Raw genomic sequence first — 26288 nt, 5'->3', positions numbered from 1 at the left:
GCCTCTTACTGGTCGTGTAAACCCAATTCCTTTTGAGGGTCGACTGGGCTGTCCCGGGGCCCCATCCTTACTAAATATGAAGGCCCAAAAATGGGACACAGGGTGTAAGCCAGCCCTTTCAAAGATAACCCATAATAACTGTGTTATACGAAATGTCGCATTTTTCGCCAGGCTAGCTTAGCCTCTTACTGGTCGTGTAAACCCAATTCCTTTTGAGGGTCGACTGGGCTGTCCTGGGGCCCCATCCTCACTAAATATGAAGGCCCAAATATGGGATACAGGGTGTTAGCCAGCCCCTTGAAAGGAATCCCATTATAACTGTATTATACGAAATGTCGCATTTTTCGCCAGGCTAGCTTAGCCTCTTACTGGTCGTGCAAACCCAATTCCTTTTGAGGGTCGACTGGGCTGTCCCGGGGCCCCTTCCTCACCAAATATGAAGGCCCAAAAATGGGATACAGGGTGTAAGCCAGCCCCTTGAAAGGAATCCCATTATAACTGTATTATACGAAATGTCGCATTTTTCGCCAGGCTACGCCTCTTACTGGTCGTGATCATTATGTCAATGTTTAGGGTAGGTCAACATGTAATAATTGTTACCATAAAACTATTTTTTTCAAATAAAAACGGAAGTTATTATGAAATTTTGAATATACGTTTATTAGCATGTTTACGGTAATTTGAATAGAGAACTGACAACAGAATTCTATTCGCTTTTCGAATAGTGAATAGCGAAAAGCGAATAGAACTCCAACTTCTGAATGCCGTTTATATCTTGGTATTTTCATCGGGAGTTTATTAGTCACAGTGCAATATTTCAGTGCAAAGAGGTGTTTGGTTCAATTCCCTGTACTTCAGACTGTGGGCGCTAGATTTGAACCTACCCTATGGAAGGTCGTGGGTAACAGACGAATGTCGGGGACGCATGCTGCATTGAGCGGGGCGTACTAGTAAGAATTGGTTGCAGGCTGCAAGCGAGAGACCTGTGAGTCTGGAGCTTTTGGTAAGGGCGCACGATACAGGCAGTGTGACTAGCGCAGGGGCGTCACAGTAGCATATTGTTCTTGATGTATTACGTGACTGGCTTCCTTTTCAAAGTGAGGTTATCAGTATTAAAGTGACTGTTGTCACAATTTAATTTTTCTTTATGCAAAGCTGAAATTTAAAGTTCATGTATTTTTACGTTGTTTTTTTTTAAATATTGAACTTTGACAATGTTTGAGTAATTTTTCAACCAGCGTTTTATTGGTTGAAACAGATTCTAAAAAAACATTTTTTTTTCAGTTTCATACCATTTTATTTCAGACGCACTGTGATGAAAAACACTTTCAAGTTTGGAATAGTATCAGCTATTTGTTAACTTGTTTAATTGAATTATATTATGGAAGTCATTTTCGAATGAGAATGGAGTGAAAGGGGGAGTGAGAATATTAATTTGTTTTGTTTAGTATTATTCGTATTCAAATTAAACTTGTTTATTTTCTTTTCAAAGTCTTATTTTTCATTCAGCCGACAAAATCCATAGAACTCATTACAAAATCAAACAGTACTCCTCGTTTTGCAAAAGTTGAATACGACTCATGGAACGAACATTTTGGTAAAACAACCACATTTTTAAAATTTTACGGGGATTTCATTGTTATACAAATGTAGGATCGCCCTTTATAGAACTAACATTTATTTGAGTGTGAATGTGTCTATGTGTGGTTGTAGTATTTAGATCCAAATAGATGAAGAGAAATAAACCAGAAATTTATCAACATTTTATTAATCTGATAGATGGACAATTGCTTTCCGTGGTTACCAAATGGTTACCAAATGTCGCTATTCCGTGCAGCGGCCATTTTGTACAGCAGAATCAAGAGCATTGCTCCGTTGACAGTTGTCCCCAGGGACCAGACTAGGTACAGGGGCAGCAGTATCTTCTTTCTTGACATGGTAGTCGATGCTTTAACAGAAATAATGATGACATGTATGTTACTTGAAAATTGTTAACGTTAAGAATTAGATTGATGAGAAATATATGGCGAAGAAATTGGTTATCTTTTTACCTGCTTCTTTTACATATCAACTACTTTTCTTTTTGTCTCGAGTTTATCTTTCTCGACTATTATTTTATAATAAACAAAAAATCTGCAAAATTGGCAAATAAAATAGCATGCGTTTTTTAAAAAGTTATCGTTATTTATAGTTTTTGAGAAATTATATGACAGTTTCGGGGAGGAGATTCATGATTTTAATATTTCAGTTTCTCTCATCAGAAAGCTGCTTTACATAAATGTTGTCTTTGTTATATTGCCGATTTCCAATAAGGAAGTTGGGAATGCTCTAGTTTTGACAAACAAAGCACAAAAAAAATTCTCACTTTAGTGACACGGTAAAATACATATTATAAATGGTCTGAGGTATTTCATATTAAAACTACTGTCAACTGCAATTGTATAAAATGTTTGCTTATACCTATGCACGCAAAGCCACTTCCTGTAAATCCGTCCTTGCATTCGCATTCAAACGATCCATCTGTGTTGATACATACAGCGTTGATGTCACATACACCCGACTCTGTTCCTGTGACATTCTGTTTGCACTCTTCAATGGCTGCACGCAGGAGTTTAAGTAAGTTAAAATTCATCATTAAAAACAAGATTGTTGTTCAGCTGTTTAATAATGATTTGATAATTCAAAATTGATTTATCTGATACTCTTTATGGTAATTGGTCAATAAATCAAGGTTATTTTTTTTTTCATTTTAATACCTTTTTGCTTGAAAGTTACAGCAAATCCAAACTCTTTTGCTAAATCACCTCTGTCATTCGATTTAAATTTGATACGAAGATTATTTCCCGTTGTTTGGCTGTTGATTGCATTTCGGAATGGAAGGCATGTATAATACGTTTCCTTTTCTGTAGAGGATAGACGATTATTAGCTACTAGTGGACAAACTTTAAAAAATTCTTTACACATGAATATATTTGGAGATATATGACGTCGTAAAATGCAATGACTATTATGGACATCAAGTTGTTTGAATCATTTATATAATCTTTATTTATGTAAAGAAAAAAATCTTTATTTTGTTGTGTGTTGTCCAAAACCCAGATATTCCTCTTTTTTATAGGGTAATATATTTTGATCAGTTGTATAAAGTATAATGTCCTAAATAAAAGTTCAAAAGTTGGGGAAATTTAACATTTCTAATTTCATAAATATTAATGTACAAATTTTTAAGTGGTTAATATAATCATTAGTTCATTGCAATGATCATTCACTTCACGTTGATGAATAAATCTTAACTAGAGGTACTGTGAACAAGCTCACAAATGATAATCCCCGCTAAGAAAAAATCATAACTCAAATATTTTTTATGATAACAAATAATGGATGCTATCTAGCTAACCGTCCATGTTCTATCGATAACAACTGTTAATTTAAAAGAAAACTATAATTTCCATTTATACAACACATGACACAGACAGAAATTAAGCATTTTTATAAACAATGACCTTTAACTTGCCCGAATGACCTTGAGTCAAGGTCAGACACACCTTCAGGTCATAAGAGATCTTTCTGGACTTGCTTATGTTTCTACATAAAAGACAATTTTTTTTTAATGTTCCAGTCAATGACCTTGACTTTACCCAATTGACCTTGGTCAATGTCGTGAAACACCCTCATGTCATAAGCAATCTTTGTGTGAAGTAGGAACTTCTATTGTTTATCCATTAAAAAGATATGGACCTGACAAGAATTTTGCATTTTTCCTGCCAGTGACCTTGAACTTGCCCGAATGATCTAAGTTCAATGTCTCGTCACACCATAAGCTCAAAAGCAATCTGTGAGTGAAGTAGGAACTTCCAGTGTTTCTCTATTGGAAAGATATGGACCTGGCACGAATTTTGCACTCTTCCTGCAAGTGACCTTGATCTTGCGAAATTGAACTTGGTTCAAGGTCATGACACACCCTCTGGTCATAAGCAATATTAGTATGAAGTAGGAACTTTCAGTGTGTCTCAATAAGAAAGATATGGACCGGACACACATTTTGCACAGACGGACAGACGGACGGAAGGAAAGACAGACGAACAGACAAAGTGTTTCCTATATACCACCCTTCCCAACTTCGTTTTCGGGGGTATAACAATTGACTACTTTTTTGACGGTTCAAAACAGAAACTGTCACAAATAGTCATTATTCCAGATTTATGTGTGTGATTCGTATTTCATTATCTACCTTCAATGCCAAGAAAGTTGTCATGATATTATTTTATATTATAAAGTATATTTAATATTGAGTAATATTTTTTTTTAAATCACTGGGTATAATTTATGTGCCATTACATTTTGTTAAAATTTAGAATAAAAAACTCAAAACTTTGAAGTTTTAATTTTAGCAATATTTTCATAAAATTATAATATTTCTATGTTAAAAAGTTAATGCTGTAAATAATTTAAAAACTTATTTCTGTTCTTAGAATTTTTTAATGACGCGAAAAGGATTGCCATCGAATATAATATTTACTGCAGAAAAATGAAAATATAAAAAAATAATCATAATATTAGAGAAGGGGAGCACTTGTAACCCCCCCCCCCCCCAACAAAAAAAAAACCCAAAAAACATTGACAATTAATTTTACATTGCAACGTCTTGTTCCCCATTAATATTAGTTTAACATGTGTGGGTTTTTTTTACATAATGCAGAATAATACATCAACCATTTTATAACCTAGGATTTATTCTTGATCGTCAACTTCAAATAAAATAAGTACTATACTTAAGTGTATAAATAATTTCTGATTCTTATGCAAGCGGGTAATAATAATTTGCATATGTTAATTTTTGATTATAATCAAACCAGCACAGGTGGCGCAGGGACAAAATCTTTCATCTGAGCAACAATAACCAACCAAATCCTAGGTGGAATGCTACACCAACATTTTTTATGGATCATTATAAAGTTATTTGGGAAACATGATTTTGTCGTTCAAAGAAGAATGCATGCTTTTCATTATTTTATACGATTTTTGGTGTTTTTTATGAAACAGTGGAAAATCTTTATTGGCTGATAGTACATGTAACACACTGCACAGTTGAAAATATGGTATGGATTTATACATTCTATTTATATCTAATATATCATGTCTAGAAATGTCACTAGTAATGTTAAAAGAAGTTTGTCTTTAGCGTATCAACATATTCTGAAATTACATATTAATTTGGTTTTGTTGTTTAGTTTTTTTGAGAAAGATTTGAAGATTTTTTTTCAATATATTCGAAAGTAAAATTTCATCTCCTTTCCCATTCAGGTACCACACTAACCCTTGGATTCATTAATTGGACGTATTTTAATCTACACTACCTGAGAATGATTCCATACAATTTTCAGATATTTGTGTTGGGGGGCGATTTTAAGAATAATATTTTCTCAGTGTTTTATCTATATATTCCAAAGTAAAACTTTGGGAAAACACTGAGGCCCCACCCAAACCCTGAAAATGGGATGCTTTGGACCGAGTTAAATCTTTATTCCCTGAGGTTGATTCTATTCAACTTTGAGTCCTCTTGGGTTTTTATAGTAATTTTAGAACGATAGTTTCCAGGATTTTCTCTCTATATATATACCTATGTAAAATGCCCCTACCAAATGTTGGATCCTGATTTGAGCAACATTAAATCCTAATTAATTGAGGATGGTTCCATACCGATTAGAGCTTTTAGGCCAAATGTGTTTTTAGTTGTTGTAACTGTCAACTGGGAAACTGTACTCTAATGCAAAATTAAGTTCCCTTATCCCATTTGAGTAGGTATTGTTACAAGACACGAATCATTTCTAAATCTACTTACATAAAAATTGAGCCTTTAATGTAGAATATGGTTAAAGATAATGAAAACATTTTAATCTTTGCTTTAATCAAACCATTTGATTTACACAATTCTGATAATAATAGTTATTTTTGAAGCTCTAACTAATCAATATATCGAATTTCCAACTTCACTACATCGTAAAATATCACGTACTCCCGAAATTCCAAGCTTAAAATTGATATCAAATGTTATAAATTGGTGACAAGTAATAAATCAAAGAATTTGAGATCGAAAGCTTACGTAGTTAGGGGCTGATCTTGAAAATACAAATGTATCGTGCAATTTTTATTGCATTTCATAAAAATTAATTAATATAAAAATGAGTTTTCGTAGAACCAAATCATCCAAAAAGGATTTTATACTTGTACCTGTAGACAAAGTCAAGTAGTCAAAACATAAATCCCGATATCGATCGATGATAAGACAGGGGAAAGAGAAAACAATAACCATTCCTTCGTCAGCTGTTATTGTGACGTCACAGTCTCCGTCTCTGTAAAACGATTAAAAAAGTGCTAGCATAATTCTATGATATATTGATACTATTACTTATTAGTTAGTTACTGACTCACTACGGAAATATATTGGGTTGATCGATCTCATAGATGGCGAGGCGAAACCGAGCCGTCTATGAGAATGATCAACCCAATATATTTCCGTAGTGAGTCAGTAACTAACCAAATAAGTGTTTTGTTTTCCCGAGGACTATCAAGCGATATATTTAATCACAAATAACGATGACCTACGCAAAACCATGTACAAGATGCCTAACATCTCGTTCAATTTAACTCATTTAAACTCTTTAAAATTTTCAATCTCACCTTTAAAATACTCTTTAAAAATATTTGCTTGACCCATGTTTACTTACAATGTTTTGTGGCTTTTCAATTTTATATGTTTTCTCCATTTCCGCACAGATTTGAGCAAATTTCGACGCTGCCATTTTGTTTTGCTCCAGACAGAACAATTTGACGTCAATATTCGAAGGGCAACTACTCTCATTTTAAAGAATTTCAAAGGGCAACTACTCCAAATAGTATAAGAACTTATGGCATGCGGGTTAGTATTAAATACTATGACGTGTCGAAATGAGTAAGCGAAGCGTCGGCAAATGACGGCCATATTGCCTAATATTATTTCTCACCGAACAAATATAGAGATATATGAGGCAATCACCTGCTATGTTTAAACCAATGAAAGTGTGACATTTCAGTCCAAGGGAAAACAAAATCAAGTAGCGAGCAAAGAATATCTCTTCCGTATTTGTTGTCTTTTTCTTGGAGGGGGTGGGGTGCTAATATTTTGGCTTTTGTTACAGTGTTTGTATTTTACTTTAGTCGATCACACTTATACCTGTTGAGGCATTTCACTTTTTACGCATACATTACGCTTCGCACCATTTGTTGACTATAAGTAAACGATATATGTAAATTCTTAACTATTATTGTTATAAATAAGGAACAGTAGAATGATGTGTTTGACTTAAGATTTTAACTTTAATAATAATAATGATAATGATCTTAATCACGCTTTGTTTTTCTTTTCTTTTGTGTTTCTTTTTGTGAAAGCAACAAAAAGCGCGATTTAACCTATTTAACTCAAGGTTTACATGAACGTTTGGCATAGCACAAAAACAGTTCAATTATTTGTAATTACAACTAAACAAAATTAGGCTAAGTAGAACTTATTTTTTCAGTTTTATTCTTTACTTCATGAATCATTATAAATATTGCATTTATTCTTATATGATGCGGATTTATTGTTAAAGTATAAATGTATTCGCGTTTAAAGTTAGCTTATACTTCATAATTATTCAGTTTATTTGTGGGTACATATATACGTCTTTGTGATCAGACATTGAAGAAATAAGAAATGTTAAAAGTCACACACACACATACATGGCGTCCGTTTTTTTTATTCGTCTACAATTTATATGTCGAATTGTTCGTCGATTGGATTCTTCAGTATTTAAACTGTAAAGGTCTTTAAATAAAACAAATGAAAAAAATCATTTATATTTTAATTTCACGCTGTATTGTGTAACATAAATTGTTTACAGTATTTGCATACTTACGCTTTTCCGAATCAACAAAAGTGTAGCGCGCATCAATTTTCTTCACCGTTTTGCGAATTTATCACACTATCTATCATTTATACAATAAATGTTGTACTTTGTATTACAAATGAAACTAATTACATAAATTTCGTTTCGCAAATCACTAGTAAACATATATTCAAATCTGATTGGCTACGAAATGCAGGATAGGATAGGATAAGGTAGTATTTAACTTAATTATTTCTATTTCTATAATGTTTTGTGCATCCTGCATTATATCCTAATCTTGTCAACTTTTATGCGTCAAAACAAATTCAGGATGACGCTGGTTTCAAGCAAAATTTGCGCCATTGCAAAGGTTTAGCTAAAAAGCCATACACATTTTGTTGATGGCTAAGTGGCTAGCCATGAAAAAAACACGCTGTCTAACACAACTGCACAAAGTTCAAGCTTTATTTAAGATGGTTCTGCTTGATTCGGTCGGTCACCTTTTAAATGATAAAATAAATTTATTAAAAATGATGATACTAATCTCACGATCTCATCTCTCGATCTCCGATCCTCAGTCACGTTCGATAATTCTTAATAATTGGATTTTTTTTTTATTTGAACTATCAATTTTTTTATAGACAAAATTTTACTGTTCTAGTGTTAATATTACGCTCAGTTATTTAACAAAATGCTTGGATTCGAGTCTCTATGGAGATCCACTACGTATATGTAAATGGGTTTGAGCCACGGTCCACCAATGTAGATGTACAATTTCTTATTTAAATTTAATCTCAGCTTGTATATTTTTTTCAATTATATTCACCGAGAGCAAATTTGCAATAACTTTCCAAATATGCTTGGATGCCATTATTAATTTTCTTTTCATTTATAAAGAATATACTCTAACATTGAGGGTCGGATACCTTAATCTAATTACTAATGGGCATTGGAAGAAAAATGCATATTAAATCACATAAATTTGATGTTTTAGAATTGACGATAAGTCCTTTAAACTGAATAATATTGATTTTATATAAATTTATAATTCATCAACCAATTCAATCATCAAAACAAGGTAATAATGGACACAAAATACGCAAGAGTACCATATAAGTATACTTGATGTTTAATTATCAATTTGATGTGCTTTGAATTTGATTTCATTCATTTTAAACTAAAACAGTATCATCTAATTATCTGTAACAAGGTATAATTGTACGTAGAATGTGAAGTTAAATATTTCTTATTTGATCCTAGCACAGAACTAGATATTCTGGAGAAAGGAAAATACTCTGAAACAAATAATTTTAAACGGATATTGGTGATAAATTACATAAAAATATGTTATAGTAGGGTTGAAGCATGACTTTAAAAAGAGAAAATCCAACTAATAAGTCAATATTCCGGGAGGGAGAAACTACAATTAAAAAAAAAAAGATTTTCAGACAATGAATTTGTTTTTTCTAACCACTGATAAAGAGATAATGAGTCCCAATGGTTCGAAAATTGAATACAATGATATTTCTATTAATTGTTTAAACATTATTTTGAAGTTTTGTTTATAAGTTATTTGAACAAAATGCAACTAAGTATACTTTACAAATTATTGATATCGATTACAAATATGTCAAAACAAAATGGGTCGGTATATTAATTTAAAACACATCTCCATTTAGTATTCTTAAATACAAAGTACTTAGTTCACTTGACAGTTTGAATGTGGAAGACACGATTCAACAACTTGACTAAACCATGCATATAACGTCTGTTATGGCAGTGCACTGTCATTAAAAAAATACACTGAGATCAGCTGTATTTGTACGAAATACCAGAGCATCCTCAGCTGAAGAATTTTTATACCTCGTGTCAAGGCATGTCAAACCGACACCTTTTACTTTAATGACATTTAAGACTTGAATATTCTACCACCCCGTATTAAATGTTCCAACGGGGGGAGGGGGGGGGGTGTTCTAAACACAAAATATAAAAGTTTTATCTTACATTTTAGACTTAATAATGGTGATATGTTGTTTATAAGACAGTATATAATATAACTAAATGCATATTAACGATGCTATCATATGTACACATTGTATACTAGGAATTGTTTATAGCGCTTTGAATAGTAGAATCAACACAGTGCCAACACTTTGTTTCAACAATATATAGGGTCGCTGTAAAAGCTAAAAAAAATGTCATGTAATTATTTAAAAGTCTATGGGAAGTTTCCAAGCTTTAATGGGTTATCCTGGTATCATTTGTATAATGAATTTTGAACAGCTAGTCTATAACGTATAACCATTTGATATTGAATCTTACTCTGAACAATATGTATATTATATGTATGATGACATAATACCAAATACAATTTTCTATCTCTCACTTACATTCCATATGATTCGGGAAAGTTTGCCGAGGTTATTGTCTGGAAACTGTCGGTAGCTTGAATGGTCTTGGATCCAGGACATGTTCCTACAAATATATTTGAAACTTTAATTTTATGTATGTTCACAAATTGTTAATGAATGTTTCTCAGAAGTTATAAATTCATATTTTGCATTTGTTACAATTATTTAATATTTAAACATTGCATATATCTAATTCAATACCTCAAGGCTTTTTAACAAATGTTACATTATAAGTACATTAAATAATAACATCATGATACTATGGCAGCATGTTTCTCGATACCACATGTATATTTTGTAACATGCTTTGATATGATATGATGATAAATGTAACTGATTGAATTGCGTTTTATGAATGTTATACGCAACGCCAAAAATGTTTCTAAGTACTGTTATGATAAAACAAACTGGGTCTACGAAGGGTAAAATTGATCCTATTACAGACATTGTCTGTATGCATTATTAAAATATTACATTTTTATATCATAGATTATTTTAACGTTAATAATTTCATTCTTGTTATAACGCGGCTCTTGATAGGATAGAAATAATTGACCCAAACTTTGCCTTGGTGGTACATTTTTCAACGGCCAGCTCCTTCTATTGGAGCTGTGTGTTACCACTAAGGCCAAGTACCTAGGGGTCTATATTTCCAGTTGATTTTTCGTACAGGTGTACATACAAAAGAATACAAAAGTTTCATCAAATATTATTCGTACAATTGTGTACATATGAAATAAACATCAACGTTTGAGTGGAGATGGTCAATTAGGGAATGTCCATACGTTAAATTGTCAGACTCGTGCATTAGACGATGTGATTCAGGTCATTGAAAGATCGACACTAGTCCAGAAAAGATTTTATTGACGTTGCACATGTTGCCCCAGAAAGATATTGGACTAAACCTTTGCAATATTTAGTTAGATCATGCTAGTTATATTGAAATGTTTTGTTTTAGTTCTATTTTTTGTGTACACTTTTGAATTTAATTTTTCAATTTTTAAAGTTACAAATGATTCTAACTTTTCTGTTTGTTACATTATTGGGTTTTCCTTTGGGGTATTACCTATATGTATATATGTCTTCTTTGGAGAGGTCGATATTGAGTAATCTCTTACGCATATCAATAAAAATATTTTCTGTGTTTATGCGTGCTATTGGGTTTCCTGGAGGCTCTGGACTATTTCGGACTGTTATGTTTCAAGCCTTGAAATTTTTGGGGGGTTTTGTTATTCTCTCTCCCGGTTACTTTACTTGAGCTCGAGTACTCTGCACTTACTCAAACAGTGTCGCAGCACATATTTTGAATTTATACAACTGTACCGAGGTTTTGGTCATTGAAAGTTTCACACATAGTATATCAGTATTTCGTGATATATCTGTAAAGTCTGTTAATTGAACACACAGAAATACAACAGCATACCCTTATTTCTCTGAGATAAATCTACATGTCAGTGTTTGACGCTGTCTTTAAAGTTGACTAAAAAGGGCACCTCTTGCAAAAGGGTCTTTCACTTTATCATTTCCAGTAGTTATCAGCAAATTTGATGCTAAAATCAAAGTCACATTTCCAAAAACAACAAACTATCGACTCTTTTTTAGTCTAAAAAGGGATTCTCAGGTAACAATCGTCAACTCATTAGCAGTACGCATTTTCCTGTTCGATTTAAACATATATTGTTTTAGCTGGCCCGTTTTGCATATCGGGTTAAACGTATTTTCGTTTGTTTTCATCGTCGATGACTGATTTGTCGTGTAGGGCAGACGTTGAAGAATTCGCCGAGCAAAACTTGATCATCGACTGACCATCGGCAGACAGTTTGTTTTAGCAGTCCTCAGTTGGTCAACATCTTGATATTGAACTTTCTTAATCGTCGATAGACATACATCAATGACGACCAAATATCAATTGAGAGTTGTAGGGCTTTTGATCGTTATTGATAAATCTACTAACGAAGGCTGACTATATTCGGATTACCTTCAGCATTATTCGTCTGTCGCTTGCAAAGCGATGGGAATGATAGGGTAAACATTCGCCAAATAAGATAATTAAAAGATTTGAAGTCATAATTATTTTTAGGATTCAGCGTGACAGGGCATGTTTCTTCTTAAGCCGACGAATTAATAAAATTTTGTTACCTAGACCTACGGTTGCTCATTAGCTACCTCTTGAAATAATTTCTCAAATCAACAAAAAATTACTTGATTATAATAGATTTTATAAAAGATTATAGATATAAAAAGGAAATAAAATAAGTTAAAAACTATTTTTACAAATTGTATTAAAAAAATATGAGCAAAGGACCTCGTAATGATCTGCGGTTCACGCGACTAATGGTTTAACCACTGAGCTATGCTGATTTTCAACGAATATAATCGTTACAACAAGTTTAACAACCTTTAAAGCCATCATGTGGCGTACTGTCTCAAATAGTTTTTGATGTAGTGAAGGACTTTAAAGGTGACCCAGGTATAAACTCCCATTTTATTCCTCATTTTTTTGCTCTGAAACCTTTCCGGTTCTAGAGGTGTATGTTAAACTATTAACGATAATGCATATTCGAAGAAATCGAAATAAGTTTGGTTAAGCTTGAAAGTTTATGAAAAAAACTGAAAGCCAAAATATTCAACAATTGCCCGATGCACGTTACACACTGCCTGACGACAGACACAGACGAACAAGTATTCCTTTTAAAGGAATGATCGGCAATAATGATATATTGATAGCTAGAAGCAATTATCATGATCAGTTTCATGTAAAATAATTTAAAAAGTACTGTATTTTTACAAAATATAGAATATATTGAATCTGTACACCATAATTTCATCATTATAAACCGTCAACAAATTTAATTTTGAAATAAATTTTGGGAAAGCCGTTCGTAAACTCATTGTCTAGGTTTATATTTTTAACGTAATTATTAAATGTGAATGTATCTTCTTCTTCTTCGTCTTCAGAATACAGAGTAGGGGTCTTCAAAGAGCATTAACACTTATACAAAGAAAGAGTTGTATAAAAATAATTTAATTCATGCCGGTGAAAAACATTGAATGCCATCAGAACTTGCTATTGAGGTCGCATTATAACGTAACCTTGTTTATAAATCAAGCCGTCTTCCTAGCTACTATTATGCAACATCAATAGATCGAGGTAGTTCATGGATTATCTTCTTATGATTGAGGTCAGTTCATTGAGGTCAACTGCATTACTGAATGAATCTTCCGATCGAAATTCTTACGCGTGAGACAAAATGTGCATTCTTCAATTAACAAGTCGAACTGTATTTTATGTATGTTTGCTTTTCTTAAGGTAAAAGAATTGAAATAAAACTGAGTAAAATGTTATATTAATACTAAACCGAACTTCAAGTTTTGATAAGAACTACTTTTGCAAGCGAAATGTGTGCGCACGTGGAAGCATGTGCCGGATGCCTCATATGGACACAATAGTGATCGGCCGAAGCCGATCACAAAAATAGCTCCTCCTTGTAACCAGATTTTACAATAACCTTGATAATTTCTTACCAGAATCCCTGCCGCTGTTAACTGATACCGTAAACCTCTCCATTTTGTTGAAGTTGTTGTCTGTGGTCAATATGACTTTCATAGAACTATCAATTGATATCCGATTTCGATTATCTGACTCTTTGGTGAGCGGGCCTCTGAAAGTTGTTCGTGTCCCAAAGCCTACTGAAATTTTTTAAAAATTCACATTAAAGCAACGAAACTTTTATGAGAAACTCAAATAGTATTACAAAATACATATGATATCGTTATTGTAGAGTAGACTCTCTCTCCCTCTCTTTCTCTCAGAATAGATTTTAAAAAAATACCAGCATCATCATCAACACTGAGGCTGTCGGATCCTTCAAACGTCATGTTAAAAACGTGAATGATGATTCCTGACCCTTCTTCCCCCTTAAACGTCCATGTACAAGTAGAAGAGCTGATATACACAAAAATATATAAGCTGAATTTCGTTAATTGCGTGCATGCATTTTTGATTGAGTAGACGAAAACATGACATATATAGTGCCCAATGATATTTTTGCATCTTTTCTTTTCTGATATTGCTTTTACATATACTTTAAAAAACAATCACATTGGAAATCCGTCTGTTTCTGGCGGTGGAAATGAGAACGTTTGGGCTTCAAATTCAGGAACATCTATAACAACTTCCGATCCATCGTTTGGACAGGACAAGAATCCTACAGTCAAATTTTAATCCATAATAAATATTAATAAAACTGTGAATCAATTAATATTTCATCCATCGCATTTTGTTGCTTATTTCATACCTTGTACATTATATATCGGATACAGTGGTAAATTTGTAAACTATAATTCATTAATTAATGCAAAGTCCTGTAACGATTTTTGATGTATGTGTGTTTATTTGTAGTGGCAAAATGTATGTTATATTGATAATTACATTAGTAACAACCGAAAAGCGTCACTCATCATTACGATATGTTTCAAATGTATTTGATTTGTTGTATATTGTTACTTTTACCTTAAAATTAATCATATATTTATCCTATGTTTTGTTTTCATTCCTGTCACTTCCGGTAACCAAGCATCGTCGACCAAATGGGTTGTGCAACGTTACGTTAGGTTGCTTGACGTCATATATATATATATATATATATATATATATATATATATATATATATATATATATATATATATATATATATATATATATATATATATATATATATATATATATATTCATGTGAGCTTTTTAAACTTTAATTAAGTCAGTATTTGACGTTAGTTTGGGGAGTCAAATGTAAAGTGGGTTTGAAGTCAACTGATGTATTTCTTAGAGTTTGGAATAAAATTATTTATAAAAGTCATAACCAATGTCTTACGTCATTGCCATGTAACCCCATTATGGCATGTTATTGGATTTTTTTTTCGAAGATATTATATTTATGAAAATTTACATTTACCTTTAACGAAGAAGTCTTTTCTGGGTTTTCGATATGTTTAACATAAATTTCATTAATTGTTTTAATAACTTTATTTTCCTATCAAATTACATTTTTATACGCTTTTTCAGCGCTTATTCTATAAATAGATGTATGTAAAAAAAAAAAAGCCATAAAATTGAATTTTCTTTCTAATTAAATGATCAACACATTAGCTTTTTTGTCAATTGATATCTTCATATAAAGTCTTTATAATATCTAAAATCCAGAAATAAAAAAATGTTTGAAGCATAAAAAATAATCGAAATATCTTCAAAATTTATGAAAATTTCAGAAAATTCTGGCTAAGCAATATCAATTGAAGTTTTAATATTTAGTCCAATTGAGTAATATAAGCTGACAAACATTCTATTTTTCTTTCGTTTCATTGAAGAGTAGAAACCTTATATCTCAAACATGTGTCTATATAACTGGAGATAGCAACATATATTGTTATATCGTTGAGAAAAATGGTAAGGACCTTGACCTGACCTTATTTCGAAAAAAAGAAAGGTCAAATTTGATGAAACTGATGGAATCAATAGGTTATGTGATATGTTTGAAGGTGTTAACATTTTATGGATTTCTTAATGTAAAAAGTATGTCTAATAATGAGATGACTCATTTCATAACGTAACTGGTAATATATTGTTTCTTGATTTATTAATCATCAAACTATAATTAACAAGCATTCTGAGAGTATTGCATCAGCAATACACGTCCCCTACCGGTTTGTGGAAATTGTGAAAACAATGCACTGTTATGCAGAATATCGAACCCGAACATTAAAAAATTGGAATAAAAAAAATAAATTTTCTCGAAAATATGTCAACCAGACGCTACAAAAGTGTAAACTTGATCTGTAGTTTGACATTTTGAAGCTGTTCAGCAAAATTCATATTATTTCTCAAACGCATAAAGAAAAAAAGTGTGGAAAACTAGAGTGGGTCAGACAGACGGACGGACAGACAGACGGACGGACAGACGGACTGACGGACGCAGAGGAAAGCTATAGTCCCCTCCGGTGAAAACCGGTAGGGGACTAATAAAACTATATTATCATGTTGTTTATTTCTTTTAAAAGAATCGCTTCCAGGTTAACAAAGTATATATTCGCTACCAGAACTTTGTTATAATAGACCGGATGAATTTTTTTTAACATATCTTACGAACTCATTAAGGCATAAACGTAGCAGCCTTATATATAGATACACCTTTCCATAATTTAGGAAAAGTAATATTTAGAGACCATATCACATGGGTATCTTCCAATACTGTTCGAGGGGACATAAATCCCGAGAATTGTATCAGAACTACATCTATCTATCAAAACCCGCAAGATATCACGCATATTTTAACAATCCTAGATAAATATAATTTTTTTAAAGTTATATATTGAAAATGTTATATATGTCATGGAAAAATCGTGAATTTGTATTTTAATTTTTGCGGCATTCGGTTTTAACACTTATTAAAAGGAAATATAAAAACATGTCTTTCAATTAAAAAAAAACGTTTGAATCTTACTATAAGGTCAAAGCGCCTTAGCATCTAAGGAAAAAATTGTAATGTTTAAAGATTACGTTTTGCAGTAGTTTCGGCATGTCCGTTGCACTCAAACTCGTTCAAACTTTCGGGTTCAAAACATATATCTCTTGGTGAGCAGTTTTTTTCCAAGCATTCATTAACATCTGTAAATGGAAACACAAACAAAAAAAATAGTAGACATTTAAGAAGATATTCAAAAATTAACATACGTGTACATTCCTGTAAAAAACAAATGCGGACATCTCTGTTGCGCATTGCAGGGAAAAAACCGGATACTCGGAAACAAACAAGTATATTAACATTGATTTTCTTTTTATTTATTGACCAAACAGGAGGCCCACAGGCCTTGCCGGTATCCTGAGCACCATCTCTTTAAATTTGTTAACGGACATGGACACCAACGGTAATAGGTTTTTCAAGTGACTTAAGTTCATTAATATTTACTGTATCTATCACCGACTTCCTTTATCCTGTACAGACACAAATGAATCAGTTAGGTACATAAAAACTATTGAAACAATTTTTAGACAATTATGGCAGTTTTTTGAGAACTCACCAAAGAGAATGGCAGCATACTTAAAAGTGCAAACTCATATGAAAAACATAATATTAGGAGAAGAAGCCAAAAAGTCAGTAGGCAAGCGCTTGAAAAAAGCATGTAGAACAAGATGGCTTTCAGGCGGCTGTGGATGCCATTGTGAGTGACTATGAGTCTTTGCTACAAACACTTTTTCAGATGGATGATGATTCAACAGCTTGTGGTCTGTTGAAAAAGATGAGGTCTATCCAGTTTTTAGGTGCTCTCTACATTTTAAAGGACATTCTTCTTATCCTTGCACAACTTTCCAAATATTTTCAGAAGGATGTCATCAGCTTTTCTGCAATTAACCCTGCAGTAAAAATGACCAAGGACAAGATAAAAGAGATACAAGAAACAGAGGAGCCCTTGGAAAAGTTAAAAGTCGATGCTGACTCTTTTACAAACATGTGTGGAGATATCAAGTGGAATGTCGGAGATTCAGAATATCTTTACAAAATGCTGACCAACTACACCAATGCACGAATTGAAAACATTGATGACAGATTCAATGACAGTATGAAACTTTTGTCTGCATTTCAGATATTGGATCCAACACTTGTACCACTGCCAGATGATATTGGTTTTAAGGAATACGACAAGCAGGCCATTCTGGTAATTCAATGTAATGATGTGTATCTGATGTTTGTCCGATCTAAATGTAACCATAGTTTTTATGTGATATTCTCTTTGGAATAAACATTCTCTGTACGACGAATGACGTAATTTTGATCGTATCACCGATTTGCTTACACCTTTTGCTTTGCGTTTTTCACTTGTTCCGTAAGTGAGACTAAACATTTTTGGTCTCAGTCCTACAAACCTTGTCATAGGTATTGACATGGTTTCATCTTTCATTTTCTCTAGGACCTTTTTGTTGGTACTATCATATAGAAAATGATCGGTTGGATAGTCGCTAAAATCAGGTTCATTTTTAAACTTTTTCCAGATCTTTGTACAAGTCTTCTGTAAAAATGTTGTAGCATAAGGAATCCGTGTCTGTACACAGTAGCTCTGCCTTTCCTCCATATGCATTTTTGACATGGTTGTAGTGGAAATCGTACATCAATACCTTTGACATTTATAAGATGGAAAATCTAACGTATATAGGCCGATTCAAGACCAGATTTTTGTTGTAAGTTCCACCGATGCCAGGTCTTGATGAATATCTTAAATTTTTTGAACCCTGGATTTGCAGTGACCTTAAGAACCCTCTGCTCACAGTGAATGAGCTGAATATCAACTCGTTTCCTGAGAATTTACATAGTCTTTCCAAACATACTGTTATTCATTAATTTGTAGAAGTCTTTTTCAAAGGCATTCTTAGCTGCTTTCCGCATGTTCGTGTTCAAGTCAATATCGTTTTTCAAACAAGGCTCCTGTTGAAACGCAAGCACTTGATGAATTCTATTGACCTTCATTCCAAGTGATAAATATAGTTGCAAATTCCTGTAGTCGATAACGTAATATTTTTTGTTGTGTAGATTAGGAACCAATTTCCTAGTTGATGTTCCTTGAAGTTTGAGATCTTTGAGTAAGAGCTGCTGATTGGGTGATAGCATAGTTGGCTTCACTTCATAGATCACATGGTTCTGGTGCTAACGGATAATAACTGTGAAGGTCATGCAATTCTGCTGGATTATCAAGATCTACTGATAAAATGTAGCCTTCCTTGGAATTTTCACTAATATGTTTAATATCAAAAGAATTTATTTCCTGCCTGGAAAGCCATTTAAACCCATGTGTTGGAAGAGATTGACTCATCGACCATCCATATAAGTTGTTTGTATCTAGATATATGAGGTAATTGTTTGGTTTGCTCTGACTGTGATCTTTTATATACGGATTGTTAGCCTTGGCGTATCTTTGCGATATCATAGATATACCTCCCCTTAGACCCTTTTCAATGAATAGATGCATGTCAGGATCTGTAAAAAGTTCTAAATGAATGTCTGTCATTTTAAGAGCAGTTTGTCATGCCAGTCCCGGTGCTGTGTAAAACTGTGCTGGGTTTAGTCCATAAATACGAAGACAGATATTTGAAAAGTTTTCAAATACATCAGCTAAACGAATGACGTCAGTTTCCATGAAGAGATCGTGGTGGTCCCCTAACCTGGATGTCTCAAATGTTTTCCAAACAACTTGTGTGTGATAATAGTCGGCTTCGGACAACTCCCGATCGTCAATATTATTGTGAAATGCTGATTTCCTTGGAAGGCATTTTTCTTTAAATTTTTCCATACTATTTATGTACCCGTAAGGTTACACCCCTTTGCGCATGAGTAAATTTATCCTTTCGGTAATGTGACCTGGGTGCCGCTTTTCAATGTAATGATGGAGATGCTTAAACATCTCTACGCCTTCCTTTAAAAGGTTTGTCACAAGTTTCTCTAGAGATGTTGACAGAAATTTAAAGGAGTCAATGAAATCCAGTTTTCCCATCGATGGGATATGTACTTTTCATGGTTCTTAGAAATGCAGTTCAGTTTTTTGTTTTTAGGTCTTTCCACGTTTCAGGTGAAAGACCTCTTGTTTTCTTTATGTTTTTTTTTCTTCTTCTTCTTTTCTATTTAGCTCGGGGTGCCTTTTTTGTTATTAGAGTTATCCAAACAATTTTAATTTAATGTAATTGCTCATTGAAAGTTATGGTAGCAATTGACCCTGTGTCAAAGAACTCCCAGAACTTACAGAGTTATTGCCCTTTGAAAAGGAAATGCTTGTTATCGCTACTTCTCTGAAACCATAAGAGATAGAGATTTGGAATTTTTACCAATGTCTTCATTACACTTAGAGGGTTCTTCAATCTATTCATACCAAAAGGATCTGAGGCCCCCTTGTAGTACTTAGTTATTGCCCCTGAAAGTATTTGGATTTCCATAAAATCACTTTCAACTTTTTTATTATTTTTCATAGAGACTTCCAGCCACTTGGGATGGAAACGTCTCCCTTGGCCAAACAAAATGACATAAAGGTCAAAGGTCAAAGTCATTTGAGAAGCTGTTAATTAATGAGTTTTTATATCTCTTTTGTTTAGGGTGGTAGAGAAAAACTGTTTTATGGATGTAGTAGGACATTGATTGTTGTTTACTTATTATTTATTACAAACATTTTACTAAAATGTGTAGTTCATGCATTTAAAAGTCCGTGGAACCTGAATGCCTCAATCAGAAAGCAACAGACCGTAACTTTCTCAACCGATATATTTACCCCATTGGCAGTTAAGGAGCGATTGAAACTAATATGGTGACCAAATGCTTTTATGAGCATTCAATGGAGTCTACAGTCAATGGGTAGTTCACAATCAAAGGGGAGTCTACAGTCAGGGGGTAAGTCTATAATCAGGGGGTAGTCTACAGTCAGGGGGGTTAGTCTATAGTCAGGGGTAGCTATATATATAGTCTACAGTAAGGTGGTAGTTTACAGTCAGTGGGGTAGTCTACAGTCAGGGGGGTTAGTCTACAGTCAGGGGTAGCTATATATATAGTCTACAGTCAGGGTGTAGTCTACAGTCATTTGGTTAGTGTACAGTCAGGGGGCTATCTACAGTTAGGGGGTAGTTATATATATATATATATATATATATATATATATATATATATATATATATATATATATATATATATATATATATATATATATATATATATATATATATAGTCTACAGTCAGGGGGAAGTCTACAGTCAAGGATAAGTCTACTGTCAGGGGGTAGTCTACAGTCAAGGAGTAGTCTACAATCAGGGGTAGTCTACAGTCGTTATTTAAACTCCTTAGATGACGTCATTGGTATACTCACACCCTCGGAAGATACCAGGAGGATACTTCATAGTAACTCTATGGGAGGACACTATTCCAGAACCACTAGTTTTCCCCTACTTTTAACATTAAAATTTCAATCATTCTGAATTATCTTCCCTTACAACAAAGCTTTGTAATTTGGGCGACTCAGGTGTCTAAAACATGTTTTTTAAAGTCCCGATACATACCTAATATGGATGCGATCACTTGTAATACACGTAGATCAAAACAGATTCCATTCTATAAATTATTTTTTTTCTATGTAAGTGTTTTATTCAAATAGGAAATGCAATGTAAATTAGGTTAGGCAAGACAGTTTTATTGATCTTTAACCAGCTAGTTAAAAAAATACCTTCTTGTTTAAAAAGCAACACAAATCCACTTTTTTCGACTCCAAAATCTGACACGAATCGAAGATCGAGAGTTCTTCCAACACTTGTCGTTTTCAATTTGGATAACCTTCCGGGTAAGAATGAGTTGCAAGTATCAAAGATTCTGTTTTCCAATGTTGACCCTGTAAAGGTTACAACTGATTTATAGATATTTATCTAACACAAAATTACGCTTATACGCTTATACACGAAAAAAGAAATTAAGAAAATCGCTTACTAAGCTGTAAACTTGGTAAAGAAGAAATTAAGGGGATAAAAAATGATACTGTAGATTACTAATGAAACGCAAGGAACTAATTTCCGCGTACAATTGCGAGAAAGAACCCTCGCGGGTTTTAAAACTTCGCTTTTATTTTTCAGACAAATTGAGCTATAGGAAATAAAAACAAAAAATTGGTGATCGCGATTTGATACAAAACAGCGAAATCGCGGAATTAAGTGCTCGCGTGAAAAAAGGAATTTACAGTGCTCTTACTATCGCTCAAGTACTTCGTTCTAATATTTAAATCCCGATAATTGCTTTAAACACTACCCCCCCCCCCCCCCTGTATTTTAAATTTAATTTAGGTTTTAAGACAAGCCATCGCTGACCTAAGCAATAGAAGCCCAAACTGGTCATGAAAGGTTTATACCGTCTTTAGATAATCAAATGCAAAATATACTAGCGGAAAAGAGAAACTGTGCATTATTTAATATATGAAAAAAAAAATTAAAAAACTACAATGAATAATTTTTTTTTGTAATACTGTTAATAATCTATTTGTAACAACGTCTCATAACACATGAATGTCAACGTCGAATAACTTCAATTTCAGCACACTCGAAAGTCATTGTTATTTGAAATTGAATTAACAAAATTAAAAACGCGTGTGACCACCATTTGCGTTCACGCATGCTTGACAGCGACGCCTCATTGATGCCACTAAAGTGTTCCGAAATGCTTGAGGGATGTTGTTCCAGATGTTGGTTAAAGCCTGGCCTAAATCAGCCAATGTCACTGGCTGATTTGGTAAACGGCGTAAACGTCTTTCCATTTCATCCCAGACGTGCTCGATCGGCGACGAATCGGGGGAAACGGGGGTGAGATTTCCATTGAAAATTTGTAGAGGGGTCCTTCCAGGTGCCGATAATTCACCCCACACCATAACGCTACCTCCACCAAATTGTCGACGTTGCACAACACAAGTGTTCTGGTAACGCTCCTCAACGCGACGATATACCCTACAACGGCCGTCACTGCTATCCAAAGGAAATCTAGATTCATCAGTGAACAGAATATTGGCCCAGTCCTGTATTCTGAATGGCAGATGTCGTGTGCACTACGCTAGTCTGGCGATACGATGACGTTGAAGCAGTACTGGGCGCACCGCTGGACGTCTTGGTCTGATGTTTTGCTCGCGCAGACGATTACGCACAGTTCTTGGACTAATTGGTCGAAGCCCTGGAATGCTACGGGCAGTCAAACTTGCTGTCTGAAAACGAATTCTCAGATGCACAAGTCTAATGTGGTTGTCCTGTTGACGTGACGTCACACGAGGTCGTCCAGAGCGCGGTCGATCTTGAGTGTTTCCAGATTGTTGACAACGTCTCCATAATGCCTGGATGGTGTTCCGATGAACTCCAAAGTGTCTTGCTATAGTATTTTGTGCCATTCCAGCAGCTTGCAGCATCCCAACAGTGCGATTACGTTAGTTTTCGTTAAGTCGTGGCATGCCATAGGGGTACATTTTGTTGAAACTAACGTGATTACCTTAACATAAACAGTTTAAACAAATCATTTACAGTTCTTATTCCAAACGGTATTTGACCTTAAAAATCGTGCGTACAAATTCTACAATAAACAACAGGTGCTTACTAACCATGAAAAAGTCCGTGCACCCGGACTGTTACCATCCGATATTTTCAAAAAAATTACGATTATCGACTGTTTAAATTCTATAAATACAAACAATAGATATAGAAAAATTATACTTAATTTTATAATGCACAGTTTCTTTTTTCCGCTAGTATATCTGGACAAATTTGTAGAAAATATTGGAAATATACGGCGCACAAAAATGTTTAGGACTAATAATATCTTATTTCCTCACTAATTCTGTAGAAACATTTAATTCTAAAACAATTCTCGGCCATTTGACTACAGTCACTTTACTTACATCTGTTAATATTTGAAACACCAGCTCCAGCCCCGTAAAGTGAAATGGTGCCGTTTGGCTACCTGTAAAAATTGCGGCTCTCGATCTCGACGTGCATTTTGCATACTTCTTTTTCCGAGGTCAGTTACATGTAACGGGTTTCGAGAAAGTCCGATGCAAGTAAAGTGACAATACAAGAAGTAAACTGTTTTTAATAATAATCACTTTTTAACAGAATTTGTGTGGAAAGAATATACATAAGCTAGCCTCATGTTGAATAACTCTCACGTCATCAATTTGTGGTTTTTTCAGACCGGGAGCGGTAGGTAGAATTGGGCTTCTTTTCATGTTACAGTTTTTGAGTAGAAGATATTTTTAAGTTTTCTATATTTAGTTGATATAACCCCCCCCCCCCCCACCCCCTTTGTGCTAAGTGGTTGTGAAAAAGATAAAAAGAGAACAGTTTATGACAACGACAGTTTTGACTCAGGTGAGTTAAAAGAGAGGCAGACTCCATTTTTTTTATTATAAAACAGTACAATGTAGTTGTTTTGCATATTTTTTTTAGACAGTGATGCTTTTTTTTAAATTAAACATGGCTTTTTTATATGATATTAAAAAAAAGGACATAAATCCCTGTCTTCCTCGGCTATATTCTTCGTAATTGTATATTGAAACCATGGACAATATTTGAAAACCAAATAATTTGACATTCCTCTTTTCTTTCGGTATTATTTTTTTCTTTTTGAAAGTGACATCGGTTTTGAAATTTATCGATTTAATTATTGATATCTTGGTAAATCTTGTTCGAGTGTATTAGCTGGTCAAAAAAAAAAAGATTGATAACTCTTGTTAACTTTCTTATCTCTGTAACTATGTCTATTAAGACAGTTCTTGATCCTTAAACTCTAAGTTTGCTAAAGAAATAATGTAATAAACTTGAAGCTATGTTGTATAGCATGATGGTCTTTTGGTTTTAAGATACGTAATTTTTATGTTTGATTATTAGCATCAAAACATTCTCGAAAGTTTCGGATGTCATTGTGTCTGTAATGTTATTTGGAACGTCATTTGTACGTAAGCGGAACCGGCTGATGCAAATGAGTTACATGCCTTCTCTTTTTAAGTGTCCGTCGAGAAACCTTATTTTGAAAGACGAATACGTACATGTAACAGCAGCAATTAAATATCATGCACATAAATAATAAGTGTTAATTGGCCTTGGATGTTTCTAATCAGGTAAAATGATGGGGAGAGGGTATAATGTAAAACATTGTCTGTGAACAAGAGTAGCCAACATACCGTCGAAAACTTCAAAAATTTCACCACACTCATCAAAGTCTGTTGAGTCTTCTATTTGTTTAAAAAGTATTTCATACGATATAACTTTGTTTTCGTCGGCTGTTATCGACACTGTACATACTTCCATTCTGTAAAACAACACATTCATTTATTTAACACATTTCTAACAAACAATACAATACATACATTTTGTATATATTTTTAAGATTAAAAAATCAAATACAAAGCTTGTAAAGAATGAAATAAGTACTTACTCGTTATATTTGTCTGGAAAGTTACTTGAGGTTATTATTTGATATTCATCTGTCGCGGATATTTTGGAATTGCCCGGACATGTCCCTGGAACACACATAATGTATTTAAAGGCCCATGTTAATTGGGTTGCATTACTCAAAACGATACAACACGTATACCGGTGTCATATAATATTTTGAACCATGTGATATATTCAAAATATCGCTGCAGTTTTATTGCCCCCCCCCCCAAAATAAGATATTGAAATTCGGTTTCAATTATTATTGCCGCAAAATATTGATCATACCTCTGCTTTTTCAAATGCTATTGGGAGGGTGTTCAAATTACTATGGCCATGATACTTGTATGTTGCGCCCACCTCCTATTTCCAATTCGAATTGGAGAGGGGTTTGAAAATATCATAGCTGCAATATAAGGACCTTCCCCTACGATTTCAAATTTCAATTGGAGAAGGGGTTAAAAATATTATGGCTGCGATACATTGAACCCCCTCAAATTTGCAATTCCAATTATAGAGTTCTAAATATGGCCACGATATATTGGTACCCCAATATTTTAAATTCTGATTGGAAAAAAGATTCAAAATATTATGGCAGCGATATATTGACCCCCCCCCCCAAAAAAAAAAAAAAATTGCCATTCCAATTGGATGGAGGTTAAAAATATTATGGCCGTGATACAATGACTCCTTCCCATCCAATTTCAAATTTCAATTGGAGAAGGGGTTTAAAATAATATGGCTGCGACGTACTGAACCCTTTCCTCTTCTGCTTTCCAATAGCCAATGGAGAGGGGGTTCAAAATATTATGCGTACAATATATTGAATCTCCTTCCTATTTCCATTTGCAACTGGAAAGGGGTAAGGGGTGCTAATGTTATTTCTGCAATATATTGAACCCCCTCCTAATTTCCAATTCCATTTCGCCTGGAGAGGTGTTCAAAATATAATGACTGTAATATACTGACCCCCTCCCCCTGCTTTTCGTTTGCTAC

The 26288-nt window shown here is 33.6% G+C and overlaps 1 protein-coding gene across 1 annotated transcript; it reads right to left on the bottom strand.

Annotated features, from left to right (window-relative positions):
• Positions 1 to 1750: 1750 nt before the first annotated feature.
• LOC117692107 (tolloid-like protein 2) lies at positions 1751 to 25377 on the bottom strand. Its single transcript, XM_066073740.1, has 12 exons — positions 25294 to 25377; positions 25040 to 25167; positions 21563 to 21724; positions 16872 to 16979; positions 14418 to 14523; positions 14149 to 14261; positions 13841 to 14005; positions 10295 to 10379; positions 6232 to 6353; positions 2757 to 2903; positions 2461 to 2598; positions 1751 to 1948 (listed from the first exon to the last, which is right to left on the bottom strand). Exons 2-12 carry the CDS (start codon positions 25164 to 25166, stop codon positions 1812 to 1814), a joined length of 1410 nt encoding a protein of 469 aa, XP_065929812.1. The 5' UTR covers position 25167; positions 25294 to 25377; the 3' UTR covers positions 1751 to 1811.
• Positions 25378 to 26288: the final 911 nt, after the last annotated feature.

This window comes from Magallana gigas, chromosome 10 (assembly GCF_963853765.1).
Source record: "Magallana gigas chromosome 10, xbMagGiga1.1, whole genome shotgun sequence".
NCBI classification, from domain to species: domain Eukaryota; kingdom Metazoa; phylum Mollusca; class Bivalvia; order Ostreida; family Ostreidae; genus Magallana; species Magallana gigas.
The sequence above is the reverse complement of the archived record's forward strand: the minus strand, read 5'-3'. Positions and strand labels throughout refer to the sequence as shown.

Bases quoted from the DNA above. Each gene is read 5' to 3' on its own strand.
- LOC117692107 (XM_066073740.1), bottom strand. From the start codon at position 25,166: ATGGAAGTATGTACAGTGTCGATAACAGCCGACGAAAACAAAGTTATA. The intron at 16,980-21,562 runs GTATTTTTTTAA...TTCCATTTACAG, and splicing joins GTTGCTTTTTAAACAAGAAG to ATGTTAATGAATGCTTGGAA. The intron at 10,380-13,840 runs GTAAGAAATTAT...ATATATTTGTAG, and splicing joins TAACAGCGGCAGGGATTCTG to GAACATGTCCTGGATCCAAG.